This window comes from Molossus molossus, unplaced genomic scaffold, assembly GCF_014108415.1.
Source record: "Molossus molossus isolate mMolMol1 unplaced genomic scaffold, mMolMol1.p scaffold_m16_p_3, whole genome shotgun sequence".
Lineage (NCBI taxonomy): Eukaryota > Metazoa > Chordata > Mammalia > Chiroptera > Molossidae > Molossus > Molossus molossus.
Window position 1 is genome coordinate 119,683,071 of NW_023425366.1, and position 22,094 is coordinate 119,705,164.

The 22,094-nt window shown below is 40.8% G+C and overlaps 1 protein-coding gene across 1 annotated transcript in view; it reads right to left on the reverse strand.

Annotated features, from left to right (window-relative positions):
* LOC118642245 (ATP-binding cassette sub-family A member 17-like) overlaps positions 1–22,094 on the reverse strand; it is a gene marked incomplete at its 3' end in the record, with an annotated part of 168,845 nt that overhangs the window by 108,640 nt on the left and 38,111 nt on the right. Inside the window, exons 12-14 of the mRNA XM_036279905.1 lie at positions 12,532–12,686; positions 1,074–1,229; positions 564–774 (exon numbers count right to left, since the gene is read on the reverse strand). Coding sequence (XP_036135798.1) covers positions 564–774; positions 1,074–1,229; positions 12,532–12,686 — 522 coding nt within the window. The remainder of the gene's footprint in view (positions 1–563; positions 775–1,073; positions 1,230–12,531; positions 12,687–22,094) is intronic.

Genomic DNA, 22,094 nt, shown 5'->3' on the forward strand with positions numbered 1-22,094 from the left:
CAGAGAAAGAAAAGTGAAGTGACCAAGGCACTTCCATTTTTGGAGGTAGGAGTGATGCAAAGGAGCAGCCAGACATGGGAGGGGAACCGAGAGGGCATGGAAAGACAAGAGGAGGGTATTTGAAGTGAGACTAATTAGCTGTGGAAATAAGTCGCACTTGCATAGCACTTCTGCATACAGGATCTCACTCTTTGAGGAACATGGTAATTTAATCCCCATTTTGTAGATTAGAAAATGAAGCCTAAAAATATATAAACTAACTTGGCCGTCTGAATGAAGAGGCAGTGAACTGACAGAACACAGGTATTCTGATTTCAAGTCTCAGAGATTTTTTTCACTTCTTTCTTTCCTCGTTCTCACAATCTCTTCTGCATGGGACCTCGGGTCTCCATCCAGAGGTAGCAGACAGAAAGTCCAGGAAAGGCTTCTCCCTGCCTGATCTCAGGGGTCCTTTGTGAAAGTTAACAGTAGGCACTTTCTTCAGCACACTGGGTCAGTGACACTGACCCCATATGGAATGGAGATTGGGGTGCCCACCCCACTTCCCACCCTTGGCCACTCACCATATTTCTGTTTGAGGAACAGTGGAGACCCGCAGCACTGCAGCTCCCCCTTGGCCATGATGGCAATGCGGTCCCCAAGCAGGTCAGCCTCATCCATAAAATGGGTGGTCAGCAGGATAGTGCGGCCACTTTTCTGCTGTTGAAGAAGGTCCCAGATGGCCCTTCTGGAGACGGCATCCACACCTGAAGTGGGTTCATCCAGCATCAGCACCTGGAGGGCAGAGGAACAGCCTGTGAACAGGCTTGGGCTAGCTATACTGTTGGCCCCATGTAGCTTGAGTTCTATGAAGATGCAGCAGTATTGCCCTTACCAGACTGCCCATCCTGGGTGTCAAGGGACAAGATGTAGCCAGCAGCCAGCAAAGGACAAATTGGAGCTAGACAGCGTTGCCTCTGGGCCCAATGCCCCAAGTGTTTGTCTACTGCATGTGGGGGCCCTGACCTGTATCCTTCCAGAAACTGGACCTTACTGCCTCAAGTGTTGGTCCATAGGATGCGAGGGGCCCTGACCTTGGAGCCCGCTATGAGGGCGATGCCGATGGACAGCTTGCGCTTCATCCCCCCGCTCAGGAACTTGCACCGGGAGTCCCGCTTGTCCTCCAGATTGAGGATGTGCAGCATCTGTTTGACTTCTTCAGAGCACTTCTGGCAGGACAAGCCTTTCAGCTGAAATAGCAGGGGACAGAGAGATCGGCAGGGGCTTATGACTGGAGGCTGACCGATCCAATAAGCATTTTACCTGTATATATACAAACTATGTACAAGAAAGATACACTAAAACACCTGCTATCTTTTTTTTTTTTTTTATCCTCACCTGAGGACATTTTTGCATTTATCTTCAGATAGAGTAGGAGGGAGAGAGGGAGGAAGAGAGAAAGAGAAATGTTGACGTGAGAGAGACACATTGAGTGGTTGTCACCCATACAACTGCAACCGAGGCCGGGCGTCCCCAGGTACCTGCAACCCAGGTACGTGCCCTTAGCAGGAACCAAACCCAGGACTTTCTGGTCCACAGGCCGATGCTCTAACCATTGAGCAAAACCGGCCAAGGCAACACCTGCTATCTTTTTTTTTTTTTTTTTAATGAATTTTTATTTATTTTTTTGTTACAGATATTTTACCTTTTTACCCCATTGGCACCCCCCACCCCACCCCCCTCCACCCTGTCCCCGGCTTAGTTGTCCATGTCCATTGGTCATGCATACATGCATATAAGTTCTGTGGTTTATCTCTTCCCACCCCCCCACCCCCCATCCCCTCTTCTGAGGGATGTCAGTCTGTGCCCTACTTCCATGTGTCTGGGTCTACTGTATTCCTCAGACTGTTATGTTCATTATATTCCGTATATAAGTGAGATCATGTGGTATTTGTCTTTTTCTGCTTGGCTTCTTTCACTTAGGATAATACTTTCCAGGTCCCTCCATGTCGTCTCAAAGGATAAGAGATCTTTCTTTCTTACCGCTGCATAGTACTCCATGGTGTATATGTACCACAACTTTTTTATCCATTCGTCTACTGGTGGATACTTGGGCTGTTTCCAGATCTTAGCTATTGTAAATAGTGCTGCTATGAACATGGGGGTACATATATTCTTCCTGATTGGTGTTTCAGGCTTCTTAGGGTATATTCCCAGCAGTGGGATCACTGGGTCAAATGGAAGTTCAATTTTTAATTTTTTGAGGTAGCACCATATTGTTTTCCATAGCGGCTGCACCAGTCTGCATTCCCACCAGCAGTGTACTAGAGTCCCCTTTTCTCCACACCCTCGCCAACACTTGTTGTTTGATGATTTGTTGATGGCGGCCATTCTGACAGGTGTGAGGTGATATCTCATTGTTGTTTTAATTTGCATCTCTCTGATGATTAGTGATGTTGAGCATTTCTTCATATGTCTCTTGGCCATTTGTATGTCCTGTTTGGAGAGGTGTCTATTCAGCTCCTCTGCCCATTTTTTAATTGGGTTCTTTGTCTTCCTTTTGTGGAGTTGTATGAGCACTCTATATATATTGGAAATTAACCCCTTATCGGATACATCATTGGCCATGATGTTCTCCCATACAGTGGGTTGTCTTTCCATTTTGATGATTGTTTCTTTTGCTGTGCAGAAGCTTTTTAGTTTGATGTAGTCCCATGTGTTCATTTTCTCCTTTATTTCTGTTACCTTAGGTGATGTATCAGTGAAAATTCTGCTCCGTATGATGTCCGAAATTTTGTTGCCTACATTTTCTTCTAGAATTTTTATGGATTCACGGGTCACATTTAAGTCTTTTATCCATTTTGAGTTTATTTTGGTGTATGGTGTAAGTTGATGGTCTAGTTTCATTTTTTTGCATGTAGCTGTCCAATTTTCCCAACACCATTTATTGAAGAGGCTGTCTTTACTCCACTGTATGCTCTTGCCACCTTTGTCAAATATTAATTGAGCGTATTGCCTTGGGTCCATTTCTGGGTTTTCAGTTCTGTTCCACTGGTCTATATGCCTGTTCTTGTGCCAGTACCAGGCTGTTTTGGTTACAGTCGCTTTGTAGTATAACCTGATATCTGGTATTGTGATCCCACCTACTTTGTTCTTCTTTTTCAAGATTGCTGTGGCTATTCGGGGTCTTTTTTGGTTCCATATGAACTTTTGAAGTATTTGTTCTAGTTCTATGAAATATGTCGTTGGTATTTTGATGGGGATTGCATTGAATCTATAGATTGCTTTGGGTAGTATGGACATTTTAATTATGTTAATTCTTCCAATCCATGAACAGGGTATGTGCTTCCACTTTTTTATATCTTCCTCTATTTCTTTTTTCAATGACCTGTAGTTTTCTGCAAATAGATCCTTTACTTCTTTGGTTAAGTTTATTCCTAGGTATCGTAATTTTTTTGGAGCGATGGTAAATGGGATTGTTTTTTCAGTTTCTCTTTCTGTGAGTTCATCATTGATGTACAAGAATGCCGTCGATTTCTTGACGTTAATTTTGTATCCTGCTACTTTGCCAAATTCATTTATTAAGTCTAATAGATTTTTGATGGAGTCTTTAGGGTTTTCTATGTACAATATCATGTCATCTGCAAATAATGACAGTTTCACTTCCTCCTTTCCAATTTGGATCCCTTTTATTTTTTCTTCATGTCTGATTGCTGTGGCTAAGACTTCCAGTACAATGTTAAATAAGAGTGGCGAAAGTGGACATCCCTGTCTTGTTCCTGTTCTTAATGGAAATGTTTTTAGTTTCTGTCCATTGAGTATGATGTTGGCTGTAGGTCTTTCATATATGGCCTTCATTATGTTGAGATATGATCCCTCTATTCCTACATTGCTGAGCGTTTTTATCAGAAATGGATGCTGGATTTTGTCGAATGCTTTTGCAGCATCTATTGATATGATCATGTGGTTTTTATTCTTCATTTTGTTTATGTGGTGTATCACGTTTATTGATTTTCGAATATTGTACCAGCCTTGCATCCCTGGAATGAATCCCACTTGGTCATGGTGAATAATTTTTTTGATGTATTTCTGGATCCGATTTGCTAGTATTTTGTTCAGGATTTTGGCGTCTATGTTCATCAGGGATATTGGCCTGTAGTTTTCTTTCTTCGTAGTGTCTTTTTCTGGTTTTGGAATTAGAATTATGCTGGCCTCATAGAACGTGTTTGGAAGTCTTCCTTCTTCTTGAATTTTTTGAAATAGTTTGAGGAGAATGGGTGTTAGTTCTTTTTTGAATGTTCGGTAAAACTCCCCCGTGAAACCATCTGGGCCTGGGCTTTTGTTTGCTGGGAGAGTCTTGATTACCTCTTCAATTTCCTTAGTTGTTATTGGTCTGTTCAAGTTTTCTATCTCTTCCGGGAATAGTTTTGGGAGACTGTGTGTTTCTAGAAATTTGTCCATTTCGCTGAGATTGTCGAATTTGTTGCCATATAGTTGTTCATAGTAGTTGTTAACGATCTTTTGTATTTCCGTGGTGTTGGTTGTTACTTCTCCTCTTTCATTTCTGATTTTGTGTATTTGGGTTCTCTCTCTTTGTTTCTTGGTGAGTCTAGCTAAGGGTCCATCTATCTTGTTTATCTTTTCGAAAAACCAGCTCTTTGTTTCATTGATCCTTTGAATTGTTTTTTTGGTCTCTATGTCATTTATTTCTGCTCTGATCTTTACTATTTCCTTCCTTCTACTTGCTCTGGGGTTTTCTTTTTGTTTGCTTTCTAATTCTTTAAGTTGTGAGGTTAGACAGTCAATTAGAAATTTTTCTTGTTTTTTGAGGTAGGCCTGTAGTGCTATGAACTTCCCTCTCAGAACTGCTTTCGCTGCATCCCATAGATTTTGTGTTGTTGTGTGTTCATTTTCATTGGTTTCCAGGAAGTTTTTAATTTCTTCCTTGATCTCCTCGGTGACCCATTCATTGTTTAATAACATGCTATTTAGCCTCCATGTGTTGAAATGTCTTTGCATGTTCTTGTTGCAATTGATTTCTAGTTTCATGCCATTGTGATCTGAGAAGATGCTTGATATGATTTCAATCTTCTTGAACTTGTAGAGATTTAGTTTGTGTCCTATCATGTGGTCTATCTTTGAGAATGTCCCATGTGCACTTGAGAAGAATGTGTATTCTGTAGTTTTGGGGTGTAATTCTCTGTAGATGTCTATTAAATCCATTTGGTCTAGTGCTTCATTTAGAGTCTCTGTTTCCTTGCTAATTTTTTGCCTAGAGGATCTATCCAGTGCTGTCAACGGGGTGTTGAAGTCCCCTGCTATGATTGTATTGTTGTCGATTTCTCCTTGGAAGTCCTCCAGAAGATTTTTAATATATTTTGGTGCTCCTATATTGGGTGCATATATGTTTATCAAGGTGATATCTTCCTGTTGGATAGATCCTTTCAATATTATGTAGTGGCCGTCTTTGTCTCTAGTTATGGTCTTCATTTTGAAATCTATTTTATCAGATATGAGAATTGCTACCCCAGCTTTTTTTTGCTTTCCATTTGCTTGGAAAATTTTTTTCCATCCCTTCACTTTCAACCGATGTGAGTCTTTTGTTGTGATGTGGGTCTCTTGTAAACAACATATAGATGAGTCATGCTTTCTTATCCAATCAGCTACTCTGTGTCTCTTTATGGGAGCATTCAATCCATTTACGTTTAAGGTGATTATTGATATGTACTTATTTATTGCCATTTTTGTTTAGTGTGGTTCTACTTTTCTTCCCATTTCTACTGCTAATTACAGCAGTCCTTTTAACATTTCTTGCAGTGCTGGTTTGGTGCTAATGTATTCCCTTAGCTTTTTTTTGTCTGGGAAGCTCTTTATTTGATCTTCTATTTTGAATGATAGCCTTGCTGGGTAGAGTAGTCTTGGATTCAGATTCTTGTTTTTCATGACCTTGATTACCTCATGCCATTCCCTTCTGGCCTGTAGTGTTTCTTGTGAGAAGTCAGCTGAGAGCCTTATAACACCTGCTATCTTTAAGGAAAGGGACAGACGAAAGGCTTTTGCATTTTGAATCATACGACATTAACACTAAATATAACAGCATATTAAAAGGATTATACACCATGACAAAGTGGGATTGATCCCAGGAATGCAAGGAAAATTCAACAAAAGAAAAATCAATGTAAGTGTACAAGTATACTTATAAGTATAGTACTTTCCTGAGTTTCCACCTGAAGGTGACAGTGGAAACTCCTGTATTTGTAGCTAGTGTGTCAGATGTGCTTTTTTTGTCTGGGAACCCCTAAGCTTGTGACTAATCTCCAAAGTGGCAATCTTGTCAGGTTGCTGTGCCCTTAATGTGTGAAGTCTGTGCTAATTCCATCATTAGCATCAAATTGCATTTTAGTAATAACAGTATATTTGTAGAATGAAGAGTAGAATGGTCAAGCTGATCCTGAAATTCATATGGAAATGCAAGGAACCTAGAATAGCTAAAACAATCTTGAAAACAAGAGAAAAGTTGGAGGACTCACTCTACTTGATTTCAAAACTTAATAAAAAACTATAGTAATCAATCAAGACATTATGCTATTGGCATAAGGATAGACACAAAGACCAATGAAATAGAATTAAGAATCCAGAATAATCCCATACATCTGTGATCAACTGATTTTTGACAAAGGTGCCAAGATCATTCAAAGGGGAGAGAATAGTCTTTTCACAAAACTATGATGGACAACTAAATCTTTAAGTGTGAAAGAATTAATTTGACCCCTACCTCAAACCATATATAAAAATTAGCTCAAAATTAATCAAAGACATTAATGTAAGAACTAAAACTATGAAATTCTTAGAAGGCACAAGCATAAACCTGAGGCAATAGTTTTAAAATATGACATCAAAAGTACAAGCAAATAAAAAAACACAAATTAGATTTAATAAAAATTTTAAATTCTTGTGCACCAAAGGACATTGTCAATAAAGGAAAAAAATACTATGAATGGGAGAAAGTCTTTGCAAATCATCTGTCTGATAAGGGTCTAGTATCTCAACTATACTTAAAACTCTCATGGTGGTTTCAAGATGGCAGCTGTGTAGGTGGATCTTTCTTGCACCTCCTCCCAGAACCAAACTGGAAACAAAAGTAAATTGGGGATCAGAACTTCCAGTCAAGATGGTGGCGTAGGTAAATGCGGTATTGCCTCCTCCCACAACCACATCAAAATTACAACTAAACTACAATGCAACCATCATTCATAACTGCCTGACATTGAGCTGAATGGAAGTTCTACAACTATGAAATTAAAGAAGTAGAAGCAGTCACACTGAGACTGGTAGGAGGGGCGGAGGGGCAGAGGGGCGGACGGGCTGGTCCCACACTCACATGTGGTGGATAAAAATCAGGAGGACACCTCGGCTGGGAAGGTCTTCCCTGAGGAGTGAGAGGTCTCCATCCCATACCAGGCACCCAGCTCAGGGTTCCAGTGGCAGAAAGAGAAGTCTCCATAACTTTGGGCTGGAAAAACCAGCAGGAACTGAGGCAGAGGGAGGCTACAGCTGCGGGAGCCCCAAGCAGATCCTCTTAAAAAGCCCGTGCATGGACTTATTTGGAAGTGCTTCCTGTAAGCTTGGAGGGGAGGCAGCTTGAGGGGAGCCAGAGACATACAGGGAAGAACTGAGCTGTTTGGCCTCAGGACCAGAGCTGGAGAGGGGGCTTTCTCCTGGACAGATATGCTGGTGGAGGCTGATGTTCCTTTGGTGAGCCCTTCCCTGGGGCAGCAGATGGTTGCCATATCTGGGACTCCAGCAACCTGGCTCACACTGTTTGCGCCACCCTGGTGATTCCCTGAATCACCCAATGTTTGGGCCCACCCAAGCTGTTTCCAAAGGCTTTACCACAGGATTGGCCTATCTTGGATCCTGCTTCAGAGTTACCTAAAATCTCTAAAACAAGCAGCATCTGGTCTCAGTGAGCCCCATACTTCTTGTTAAGTGGCCCCAGGACTGGCACTAGATGAAGCTAGCCTTGGTTCACAACTTGGCTTTTCCTGGGTACCTCCAAGCCCAGCACAAGAAGCAGCAATCGGCAGATCACTTTGTAGCTTAAGACTGGTGGCCCCAGATAGAACATAGGCAATGGCTGACCTTGCCCCAGAGCTAGCACACCCAGTGGACAGCTCCAGACCACATTGAAACATCACCACACAACCATCTCCACAAGTGAGACACACAATGAGTGGATTCAGTGGATACCAGAGCTCTGATGAAGTAAGTCTTGCTCCATGTGGTGGGCCCCTGCACAGCTGATCCTCCAAGGTAGTCAGAGGTCAGTGGTCAGTGGGCACAACCAGTCCTTGCAGCTGATCAGCCTGAGTAAATCCCTCCCATTAACATTCCAAGAGCAATCAAGACTAAATTACAACAGAAGAGCGTACAGTCCACACTAGGAGTGCACTTCAAGGGCCCAGCTGGGGCGATCAGGGAGGCTGTGCCACTGGATCCTATAGGACACTTACAACAATAGGCCACCCTACGAAGCCTAGGAGACATAGCAACTCTACTTAATACAAAGAAACAATTACAGGGAAGCAGCCAAAATGAGGAGACAAAGAAACATGTCCCAAATGAAAGAAAAGAACAAAACTCCACGAAAAAATTAAACAAAATAGAGATAAGCAATCAATCATATGCAGAGTTCAGAAAACAGGTTATAAAGTTGCTCAAGGAACTCAGTGAGACATTCAAGGAACTTAGTTAGACCTTCAAAGAACTTAAGAAGACCTCCAAGGAACTTAGTGAGAACATCAACAACATAAAAAAGGACCAGTCAGAAACAAAGGATGCACTAACTGAAATAAAGAATAATTTATAGCCCTGGCCAGTTTGGCTCAGCAGTAGAGCATCAGCCTGCGGTCCAGAGAGGCCTGGGTTCGGTTCCCGCTAAGGGCATGTACCTCGGTTGCAGTTTGTCCCCAGTCCTGGCTGAGTCCTGCGGGTGGCGGCCACTCGATGTGTCCCTTTCACATTGATGTTTCTCTCTCTCTCTCTCTCTCTCTCTCTCTCTCTCTCCCCCTCCCTCCCTCCCCACTCTATTTGAACAAAAAGTGGAAAAACTTTTTCCTCGGGTGAGGATATAAAAAAAAAATTTACAGGGAATTAATAGTAGAGTAGGTAAAGTCAAGAAGCAAACCATCAATTTGGGATATAAGGAAGCAAAAAACACCTGATCAGAACAGAAAAAAAAATCCAAAAATTGAGGATAGTGTAAGGAGCCTCTGGGACAACTTCAAGCATTCCAACATTCGCATCATATGGGTGCCAGAAGAAGAGAGAGAATAAGAAATTGAAAACCTATTTGAAACAATAATGACAAAAAAATAAATTTCCTAACTTGGTGAGAAAAACAGACATACAAGTCCAGGAAGCACAGAGAGTCCCAAACAAGATGAACCCAAAGAGGACCACCCAAGACACATCATCATCAAAATGCCAAAGGTTAAAGACAAAAGGAGAATCTTAAAAGCAGCAAGAGAGAAGCAATCTGTAACCTACAAAGGAGCTCCCATAAGACTGTCAGCTGATTTCTCAAAAGAAACTTTTCAGGCCAGAAAGGAGTGGCAAGAGATATTCAAGGTGATGAAAAGCAATGACCTACAACCAAGATTACTCTATCCTGCAAAGCTATCATTTAGAATCGATGGACATATCAAGAGTTTCCCAGACAAGAAAAAGCTAAAGGAGAGTTCATCACCACCAAACCAGTATTATATGAAATGTTGAAGGGTCTTCTTGAAGGAGAAGAAGAACAAAATATGAAAAATAAAATGACAATTAATACATATCTATCAACAATTGAATCTACAAACAAAATGAACAAGCAGAACAGAAACAGACTTATAGATACTGAGAACTTTTTGTTGCTTGCCAGATGAGTGTGGGATGGGGACATGGGTGAAAAATATAAAAGAATTAAGAAGTACAAATTGTACGTTAGATTGATGAATCTCAAAGGGAAGAGGGAAGGGAGGATGGGATGAGATAAACCAAAGAACTTCTATGCATAAACAATGGACACCAACAATAATGTGGGGAAGGCTGGAGGGTGGTGGGATTGGGGAGGAGGGAGTTAATGGGGAAAAAGGGGGGGGCATCTATAATACATTCAATAATAAAGATGAGTTAACAAAAAAAAGTAAATTGGAGCCCAGCCGGTGTGGCTTTGTGGACTGAGCATCAGCCCATAGACTGAGAGTTCCTGGTTCAATTCCCGGCCCGGGCACATACCAGGGTTGCAGGCTCAATCCCCAGGGAGGGGCGTGCAGGAGGCAGCAGGTTGATGTATCTCTCTCACATTGATGTTTCTATCTCCCTCTCCCTTCATCTCTCTCTAAAAATCAATAAAAACATATTTTTAAAAAAGAAAGTAAATTGGGAAACATTCACCCTGAATTGCCAAATGAATTCTAGCTGAAAAGAAGATTTAAAAAATTTTTTTTTCTTTATTGATTTTAGAGAGAGAGAAGGGGGAGAGAGAGAGCGATTTAGAAACATTGATGAGAGAGAAAATCGATTGGCCACCTCCTGCATGCCCCCCACTGGGGATTGGGCCCACAATCTGAGCATGTGCCCTGACCGGGAATCGAACTGGTGACCTCTTGGTGCATGGGTCGACACTCAAACACTGAGCCATACCGGCCGAGCTGAAAAGGAGATTTTTAACAAGGGAGGGCAGAAACTACATTGACACTGGTGGAAAGTGCAGGTTGTGAGAGAGGCTGGCCCAACTGGCCATGGGTGGCAGACCCAAGGGTGAAGAAGGATATCTAGGCTGCTAGCTGGGGGTGGGGATAGTGTTTCCTTGAGAGGACTGAGGCATGGACTCCAGCACCAGAGTTGAGAACAGTGGCTTATGTAACATCAGCCATGAAAGTGGCAGGGCTTCTATCTGCCAGGGAGAGAAGGATTTCTTACCCTTTGCAATAGCATAGATGGACCTGGAGATTATTATACTAAGCAAATAAGCCAATTAGAGAAAGACAAATATCACATGATCTCACTTATATGTGGTATCTAACAAACAAAATAAACTGAGGAACAAAATAGGTTCAGAGGCAAGGATGCATGGAACAGACTGACAGATCTCAGAGGGGTGGTGGTGGAGGGTCAGGGGAAGAGATTAACAAAAGAACATATATGCATGTATGCATAACCCATGGACACAGACAATAGTATGGGGAAGGCCTAGGGTAGGGTAGGGCTGGGTGGGAGGTGCAAAGCAGGAGAGGGAGAGGTTAATGGAGGATATCTGTAACACTGTCAACTATTAAAAAAAAAACAAAAAAACAAAAAACCTTTCATGACTCAACTACAAAAAGATAAGCAACCAGTTGCAAAATGGGCATAGGACTTGGACAGGCATTTCTTCAAAGAAGACATACAAATGGCCAATCAGCACATGAAAAGATACTCAACATCCTTTGTTACCAGGGAGATGCAAATCAGAACCACAGTGAATGGAAGTTCCTCAAAAACTATTTTTTTAAGTTAAACATATGACCCATAATTTCATTCCTAGTTATCTACACAAAAGAACTGAAGATAGGTGTTCCAACAAAAACTTGAACACTAATATTCATAGCAGCACTATTCACATAGCCAAAAGGTACTAACAACCCCGATGTCCATCAGCTGATGAGTGGATAAACAAAATATGGATATCCAATTTCATATAATGGAATATCATTCAGCCATTAAAGGTAGCAAAGTACTGACACATGTTACAACATGGATAAACCTTGAAAACATTATGTCAAGTGAAAGAAGCCAGGCACGAAAGTAACATCCAAATGGAATATATGATTCCATTTATATGAAACATTCAGAATAGTCAAATCCATAAAAACAGAAAGCAGATTAGTGCTTGTCAGGGGTGGGAGAAAGGAGTGGAGAGTGACTGCTAATGGATGCAGGTTACATTTTAAAGTAATGAAAATGTTGTGTAATTACATACTGGTGATGGTTGCACAACATTGTGAGTATGCTAAAAATGACTACATTTTACATTTTAAAATGAGCAAAATGGGTGCAGCCAGTGTGGCTCAGTGGTTGAGCATCAACCCATGCACTAAGAGGTTGCCAGTTCGATTCCCAGTCAGGACGCATGCCCAGGTTGTGGGGGGCATGCAAGAGGCAGCTACTCGATGTTCTCTCTCATTGATGTTTCTATCTCTCTCCCCCTCTCCCTACCTCTCTCTCTAAAATCAATAAAGAAAAACATATGTTTAAAAATAAATAGAATGAGTAAAATGATAAATTTTATGTTATGTGAATTTCACCTCAATAAAAAATAATTTCTAGAGACCCTTTAATTCAAAAATCTTAAACACCATGCACCCACCCACCCACCCACACACACACACACACCCCGACTGTTTAGGGAATGGTATGCAGAAGAGGTTTCATGACCCAATGAGGTTGAGTTAGACAGAAGCAGGCTTTCTTACCATCCCCAAGAATGAATACAGAAGAAATAAAACCTGTCATCCACTGACTTACCTGAGCATAGAAATAAAGATGTTCTGCTACTGTCAAATTATCAAACAAGATATCATGTTGGGGACACCAGCCCAGGTTCTTCCGAATTTGAAACATGTCTTGTGAAATTTCAAACCCATTGATATAGGCCTGTCCATGTGAAGAGGGAATAAGACCTAGAAGCAAGAAGAAGACATATCCTAGATTCATCTTCAGTCAGAGCACACAGCAGTACAAAGGCTTAATAATGCCCTCTACTTTGCTTGTTCTCACACAAACTACCCTATTCTTTTTTGTCACAGTCAGTTTGTAACAACCAAGGGGTATATGTACAAGGTTGTGTGAGGGGATAGTAGAGACAGGAGATGTCCTTCCTGCTCTTGAGGCGTTCCAATCTGGTTAAATGGACAAAACACATATAGACATGTTTAAAGCAAATTACAATGCTATAAGCATTAAGTAATATTATGGATGCATAGTAAATATGGTTAAGGAGAAAGTATTTTGGACATCTAACAGTTTTGAACTGAGACCCTTGAAGGCAATGCAAGATCCATGACTGATTCATCTCTGATTCGCAATCTGTTCCCAGTAAATCCCAGTGAATGAATGAATGCACTCAGCATCAAATGCATGTCAGTGTAAAACTTTGCAGCTTGCCCATCTGCATATTACCTATGTCTTTATTCTCATTTTCTTATTCTAAGTATATTTTAAGATTGAAAAAGGTCAACAGATGTCTATTGCAAGGTTAGGAGAAGAATAAAGTATAATAAATAAAACAGAGCTTATATAAATTCCATCATTTAAAGATAACTGCTGTTAACATTTTACTATATAGCTTTATGTATTTTTTATGCATATACTTACACCTTTTTTTAGTAAAACAATTGAAAAATATAAATTTTGTTTTTTAAACTGGCTTTCCTTTTTTTTTTATCCTCACCCGAGGACATTTTTTTGGTTTTTGTTCAGATAGAGTGGGAGGGAGAGAGAGGAAGAGAGAGAAAAACATCAACATGAAAGGGACACATCGAGTGGCTGCCACCTGCACGACCCAACCAGGGCCGGGGACAAACCGCAACCGAGGCACATGCCCTTAACAGGAATCGAACCTAGGTCTCTCTGGACCGCAGGCCAATGCTTTAACCGCTGAGCAAACCGGCCAGGGCTTAAATTGTTTTTTTCATATAACAATGCATTGAGGCCATTTGTCCACATCGGCAAAATCTATATAACTTTTAGAGTCTAAAATGATTTTGCTATGAATATACCCAATTTATTATTTATTCAACCCACACTGGTAGATATTTAGGTTATTTGCAATTTTTCACAAGTATAAACATGTAATATAATGTTGCCTGCTTCCCAATCATTGCCTTACTCTGAATCAACATAAGTAGTTTTGGTAGGCCAAAAGGAAGATAAAGAGTTTATAGGTTTTTGATATTTACTGCCAAATTACCCACTGCTGGACTTTTTAGATCTTTCATTTTGACCATGGATAATAAAGCATATATTATTTTTTGGTGGAGGGGTGGGGAAAGGTGATACAATTCTATAGTAAAAGTAAAAGTCTTTTATGTATAATTATAATAATAGAATAGCTAAATAGATGATATAGAAGAACCAAAAAATTACATAACTTTACTGGGTAGAGAAATGGGGATTAAGATAAAAACATGCCTGTGTTGCCCTGGCCAGATGGCTCAAGTGGTTGGAGTGTCGTCCTGTATACCAAAAGGTTGCAGGTTTGATTCCTGGTCAGGGCACCAACTTAGGTTGGGGGTTAGATCCTCAGTCACGGCATGTGTGGGAGGCAACTGATCAATATTTCTCTCTCACATCGATGTTTCTCTCTCTCTCTCTCTCTCTCTCTCTCTCTCTCTCTCTTCCTCTCTCTCTAAAATCAATAAAAACATATCCTTGGATGAGGATATTTTTAAAAAAATTCCCTGGTCAGTTTGGCTCAGTGTGAGAGTGTCAGCCAATGGACTGAGGGGTCCCAGGTTCGGTTCCCTGTCAAGGACATGTAGCTGGGTTGAAGGTTTGATCCCTGGCCCCAGTCAGGGTCGTGCAGGAGGCAACCAATGGATGTATCTTTCTCACTTGGATGTTCCTCTCTCTCTCTCCTCCTCCTCATCCTCCTCCCTATCTTTCTCTCTCTCTCCCTCCTTTTCTTCCACTCTATCTAAAAATCAATGAAAAAATATCCTTGGGTGAAGATTAACAAAAAACAAAAACATGCCAGTGCTAAGTTTTTGGCCTCCCTGAAAACAACATGATATAGAAGCTTTTCCATGCCTGTTGTCCTGGGAAATCAGATTTTTTCCTTCCCAGCTTAGCATCTTCAGGTCTACTGAATCCCACCATGTGTCTTTTAGTGGTGCCACTTTCTCCGGGGCAGCATTGGCTTTTTTTTTCTTTATTGATTTTAGAGGGAGGGAGAGAGAAAGAGAGAGAGACAGAAACATCAATGAGAGAGACAGCATTGGCTTTTTTTAATGTCATGTCACTGCTGATAGAAATCTTTGGCTGAGCCTCTCTGATACATCATTTATGGTTTTCATTTTGGTAGAATTTGCTATTGTATTAATTAATTTAGTCATTCACTCAGTGTTACTTATTGAGTGCCTATTCTTTTCCAGACACTGAGGATCCAGAAGTAAACCGAACAGGTTCCCTGGAGAAAGAGATGAGGAAGACAGAAAAATAACACAAATATATACAAACAAACCAGGTAAGTACAGAGAACAACAAATCCTGGGAACAAAAGAGAATGCAAGAGGGAAGAGTCTGTGGGTTGTTTGTATTAGTGGCCTCCTGAAACAATGCTAATACCTGACTTGCTTTCTTGATCGCTTAGCCTAGCTGGATCATCCTTCACCTTCCAAGCACCTCACAATTGATATAGGAGGAGAGGCCTTTTCTAAGTGGCCACACTGCCAGGAGCAGCAATGTTTGTATCTGAGAGAAGACCATTGGTATAGTAACACTACAACAACCCAGTCCAGGAATCTGACCCAGCTCTGATGCACGCAGAGCCTGTCAGTGTGTATCTGCTGGGCTGAAACTTAGTATTTAAAGTCTGGATACTTGCCCAGCTGGTGTGGCTCAGTGGCTGAGTGTTGAACCATGCACCAAGAGGTCATAAGTTTGATTCCCAGTCAGGGCACATGCCCAGGTTGTGGGCAAAATCCCCAGTAGGGGGCACACAGGAGGCAGCCAATCAATGTTCTCTCTTATCGATGTTTTCACGTCTCTCTACCTCTCCCTTCCTCTCTCTATAAAATCAATAAAGAAAAAAAAATTAAAAAATAAAGTCTAGCTGGATACTAGAGGGGTAGAGAGGCCCCTCAGACTAAGCTTCACTATTTGGCTGCTAAATAGTCTTCAATGAAAGATGCATCCTGATTTTGAAATGTTAATAGTTTCCCAGCAGTTTGTTGTTCTGTGTGCAACGAAGAAGAACTAGTTGGCTTTCAGAGCTCCTGAAGTTTAGAAATGCATCTCATTGGTTTTTTATAGAGCTTTCCACAAGTGAAGCCTTCAGTAAATATATGTTTCTTGAATCAACAAGTTTTCAAACATCACAGAATATTATTTTTGTTAATAATTAATAAAATGTGAAAGTATTACTTAGGCATAAAAATTATTCTGAAACTGAAATCATTTTAGAATAATTCACTGTGTAGCATTCTAAAAGTGCCTCTGGTGAGGAGATTCCAAAATGGTGGCGAGTGAGTGGCAGCTACACAGACCATCTCCCAGGACCAAACGAATTACAACTAAAATAAAGACAAATCGTCGGGAAAAAGCAATAGAAAAGCAGCTTGCAAGGACCACATAACCAGGGACACTGACTCGATCCGGGTAGGATTATGGAGGCGCAAGAGAGGAGCTGGGAGCCCACAGACAGCAGCGGTCTTAGGTGTGACCAGCGCCCTCAGGTTAAACTCCCAAGCGACTCCACAGTGCAGAGGGCCAGGACAGAGCACTAAAATAGCCACAGCCACTCACCTTGGGCTCCAGCAGAGGGAGGGCGGACTGGACTGGAACTGTGTAAGGACATTCAGGATATGGAGGGCATGCAGAGCTTTTGCTGAGTTGCGGCCATGCAGAACAGTGGCTATCTTACTCCTTCCCAGGGCTCTGGGGAGATGTGGCGGCCCCTCCCTCAGAGATTCAACCCCACCCTGTGGGTCATTGAAATGCAAATTGAGGCTAATTAACAACCAGCATCTGCCCCACCCTCGAGAAATCCTCTTACACTGAACACCTGAGTTTTTCATTCAACTGAGAACCCAAGGCTCATCAAGTAACTGAGACTAATAGATAGACTCCAGGCAAAAAGCTAGAGAATAACTGAACCATTTCTGGGCTTGCAACTCTACCCAGGAAAATAAGACTTGGCAGTGGTGTTTAACGTGGGTCCTCCCATACTCATCCAAACCCAGCAGAGGGAGCCACAAACAGCAGAACACCAACACCCACAGGGAAACTTTGGCAGGCTCCAAGCCCACTGAGACAGCCAAAATGGTGAAACAAAGAAACAAATGCCAAATGAAAGAACAAGAGACCTCTATCGAAGATGAGATAAATGAGGTGCAGTTAAGGAAGTTAACGGAGCTAGAATTCAGAACCATGATCTTGAAGAAGTGCAACAGCATGAGTAAAGACATCAACACCATGAGTAAGGACATAGAAACGTTGAATATCAACCAATTGGAAATTAAAAACCACCAAGAAGAAATGAAGAATGACACAGCAGAAGTAAAGAACACATTGGAAGGTCTAAACAGCAGAGTAGAGGAAGCTGAGGACCGGATTAGTAAATTAGAAGACAGGGTAGAAAAAATCAACCAATCGGAAAAAAACAATTAAAAAACAGGACGACAGCTTAAGAAAATTGTGGAACAACTGGAAACATAATGATATTCGCATCATAGGAGTCCCCAAAGAAGAAGAAAATGAGCAAGCATTAGAGAATATATTTAAAGAAATAGTGACAGAAAACTTCCCTAATTTGATGAAGGAAGAAGGCATTCAAGTTCAAGAAGCACAGAGAGCCCCAAGTAAGAAGAACCCAAACAGGCCCACACCAAGACACATAGTAATTAAAATGCCAAAAATTAAAGACAAAGAGAGAATCCTAAAACCAGCAAGAGATAAGCAACAGGTTACCTACAAAGGAAACCCCATAAGGCTCTCAGCTGACTTCTCAACAGAAACACTACAGTCCAGAAGGAAATGACCAAGTAATCAAGGTCATGAAAAACAAGGATCTGAACCCAAGACTACTCTACCCAGCAAGGCTATCATTCAAAATAGAAGGTCAAATAAAGAACTTCCCAGACAAAAAAAAAGGCTAAGGGAATACATTAGCACCAAACCAGCACTGCAAGAAATGTTAAAAGGACTGCTGTAATTAGTAGAAAATATAGGAAAAAAAATATAACCACACTAAACAAAAATGGCAATAAATAAATACATATCAATAATCACCTTAAATGTAAATGGATTTAATATTATCATAAAAAGACACAGAGTAGCTGATTGGATAAGAAAGCATGATTCATATATATATATATATATATATATATATATATATATGCTGTTTATAAGAGACCCACCTCACAGTGAAAGACTCACATAGGTTGAAGATGAAGGGATGAAAAAAAAATGTTCCAAGCAAACAGAAAGGGAAAAAAAGCTGGGGTAGCAATACTCATATTTGAAAAATTAGATTTCAAAATGACGGCCATAACTAGAGACAAAGAAGGCCACTACATAATACTGAAAGGATCTATACAACAGGAAGATATAACCTTGATAAACATATATGCACCCAATATAGGAGCACCAAAATATATTAAAAATATTCTGGAGGACTTCAAAGGATAAATCCACAGCAATACAATCATAGCAGGGGACTTCAACACCCCACTGACATCACTGGATACATTCTCTAGACAAAAAAATTAGCAAGAAAACAGAGACTCTAAATGAGGCACTAGACCAAATGGATTTAATAGATATCTACAGAACTTCCAGTAAAGATGGCAAGATAGGTAAACGTGGTATTGTGTCCCCCCACAACTACATCAAAATTACAACTAAACTACATAACAACCATCATTCAAAATCGCCTGAAATCAAGCTGAATGGAAGTCCTACAACTATGGAATTAAAGAAGCAGCCACATCGAGACTGGTAGGAGGGGCAGAGGCAGACGGGATGGCCCCACACCCACATGTGGCAGAAAAAAATCAGAAGAACATCTTGGCTAGGAAGGTCCTCCCTGAGGACATAGGGGTCCCCGTCCCACACCAGGCACCCCGCTCAGGGTTCCAGTGCCAGGAAGAGAAGTCCCCATAACTTCTGGCTGGAAAAACCAGCGGGAACTGAGGCTCAGGGAGACTGAGGCAGCTGGAGCCCCAGGCAGCTCCTCTTAAAGAGCCTGCGCACAAACTTATCGGACTCACTCCCTCTCAGCTTGGAGGAGAGGCAGCTCAAGGAGCACCAGAGACATACAGGGAAGAACTGAGCTGTTTGGCATTGGAGCAAGGGCTGGAGAGGGGGCTTTCTCTGAGACAAATGTGCTGTCATAGGCCTTTGTTCCTTTGGTGAGCCCTCCCCTGGGGCGGCAGACAGCCGCCATATCTGGGACTCCAGCAAACTGGCTCACACTGGTTGCTCTACCCTGGTGATTCCCTGTGGCCCTGCCCCACACAATTTTCAGGCCCACCCAAGCTGTTGCCAGTTGCTTAACCATAGGATTGGCCTGTCTTGGATCCTGTTTCAGATTTTCCTAAATTCTTTCAAACAAGCAGTATCTGGTCTCAGATAGCCCCATACCTCTCGTTAAGTAATACACAGAGACAAATACAGGGAACCAGCCAAAATGAGGAGACAAAGAAACAGGTCCCAAATGAAAGAACACAACAAAACCCCGGGAAAAGAACTAAGCGAAATGGAGATAAGCAACCTAACAGATGCTGAGTTCAAAATACTGCTTATAAGGATGCTCAGTGAACTTAGTAAGAACCTCAGTGAACTTAGTGAGGGCCTCAAGAGCATAAAAAGACCAGTCAGAAATGAAGGATGCATAGTCAGAAATGATGGGGCACTAACTGAAATAAAGAATAATTTACACAGATTCAATAGTAGGGTAGGTAAAGCCAAGAAGCAAACCATCAATTTGGAATATAAGGAAGCAAAAAACACCCAATCAGAACAGCAAAAAAAGAATCCAAAAAAATGAGGATAGTGTAAGGAGTCTCTGGGACAACTTCAAGCATTCCAACATTCGCATCTTGGGAGTGCCAGAAGGAGAAGAGAGAGAACCAGAAATCAAAAACCTATTTGAAACAATAATGGCAGAAAACTTCCCTAACTTGGTGAAGGAAACAGACATATACATCCAGGAAGTACAGAGAGTCCCAAACAAGATGAATCCCAAGAGGCCCACACCAAGACACATCATCATCAAAATGCAAAAGGTTTAAGACAAAGAGGGAATCTTAACAGCAGCAAGAGAAAAGCAATTAGTTACCTACAAGGGTGTTCCCATAAGACTGTTAGCTGATTTCTCAAAAGAAACTGCAGGTTAGAAGGGAGTGACAAGAAATATTCAGAGTGATGAAAAGCAAGTACCTACAACCAAGATTACTCTATCCTGCAAAGATGTCATTTAGAATCGATGGCCATATAAAGAGTTTCCCAGACAAAAAAAAGTTAAAGGAGTTCATAACCACCAAATCGTTATTATATGAAATGATGAGGGGTCTTTTTGAAGAAAAAGATAAAATATATGAACAAACAAAATAGCAATAAATACATATCTATCGACAATTGAATCTACAAACAAAATGAACAGGCAGAACAGAAACATTCACATAGATACAGAGAACAATTTGTTAGTTGCCAGATGGGAGCATGGTTGGGGGAATGGGTGAAAAAGGTGAAGGGATTAAAAAATACAAATTGGTTACTAGACTGACAAACCTCAAAGGAGAGGGGTTGGGGGATGGGAAGAAATAAATTAAAGAACTTATATGCATAACCAATGGACACAGTCAACAGTGTGGAAAAAGGCGGGGGGGGCAAGAGTGGGGAGGAGAGGGTCAATGAGGGAAAAATAAGGACTATCTGTAATACATTCAATAATAAAGATTTAAAAAATAGGTATCTACAGAGAATTACACCCTAAAACTACAGAATTCACATTCTTCTCAAGTGCACATGGGACATTCTCAAAGATAAATGTTAGGACACAAAGTAAGTGTCTACAAGTTCAAGAAGATTGAAATCATATCAAGCATCTTCTCAGATCACAATGGCATGAAACTAGAAATCAATTGCAACAAGAACATGCAAAGATATTTCAACACATGGAGGCTAAATGGCATGTTATTTAACAATGAATGGGTTACCAAGGAGATCAAGGAAGAAATTAAAATCTTCCTGGAAACCAGTAAAAATAAACACACAACAACACAAAATCTATGGGATGCAGCAAAAGCAGTTCTAAGAGGGAAATTCATAGCCCTACAGGCCTACCTCAGGAAACAAGAAAAATTTCTAATAGACTATCTAACCTCACAACTTAAAGAACTAGAAAGCAAACAAAAAGTAAACCCCAGAGCAAGTAGAAGGAAGGAAATAGTAAAGATCAGAGCAGAAATAAATGATATAGAGACCAAAAAAACAAACAAACAAACAAAAAAACGATTCAAAGGATCAAGGAAACAAAGAGCTGGTTTTTCGAAACAATAAACAAGATTGGTAGACCTTTAGCTAGACTCACCAAGAAACAAAGAGAGAGAACCCAAATACACAAAATCAGAAATGAAAGAGGAGAAGTAACAACTGATACCACAGAAATACAAGAGATCTTTAACAACTCCTATGAACAATTATATAGCAACAAATTCAACAATCTAAGGGAAATGGACAAATTTCTAGAAACACACAGTCTCCCAAAACCGGACCGGGAAGAGATAGAGAATTTGAACAGACCAATAACAACTAAGGAAACTGAAGAGGAAATCAAGACTCTCCCAGCAAACAAAAGCCCAGGACCAGATGGCTTCATGGGAGAGTTTTACTGAACATTCAAAGAACTAACACCCATTTTCCTCAAACTATTTTAAAAAATTCAAGAAGAAAGAAGACTTCCAAACTCGTTTTATGAGGCCAGCATAATTCTACTTCCAAAACCAGAAAAAGACACTACAAAGAAACAAAACTATAGGCCAATATCCCGGAAGAACATAGATGCTAAAATCTTGAATAAAATACTAGCATATCAAATCCAGCAATACATCAAAAAAAATTATCCACCATGACCAAGTGGGATTCATCCCAGGGATGCAAGGCTGGTACAATATTCACAAATCAATAAATGTGATACACCACATAAATAAAATGAAGAATAAAAAACACATGATCATATCAATAGATGCTGAAAAAGCATTCGACAAAATGCAGCATCCTTATATATATACATATATATATATATATATATATATATATATTTTTTTTTTTTTTTTCAGTGTTACAAGCCCCTAGCGGGAACTGAA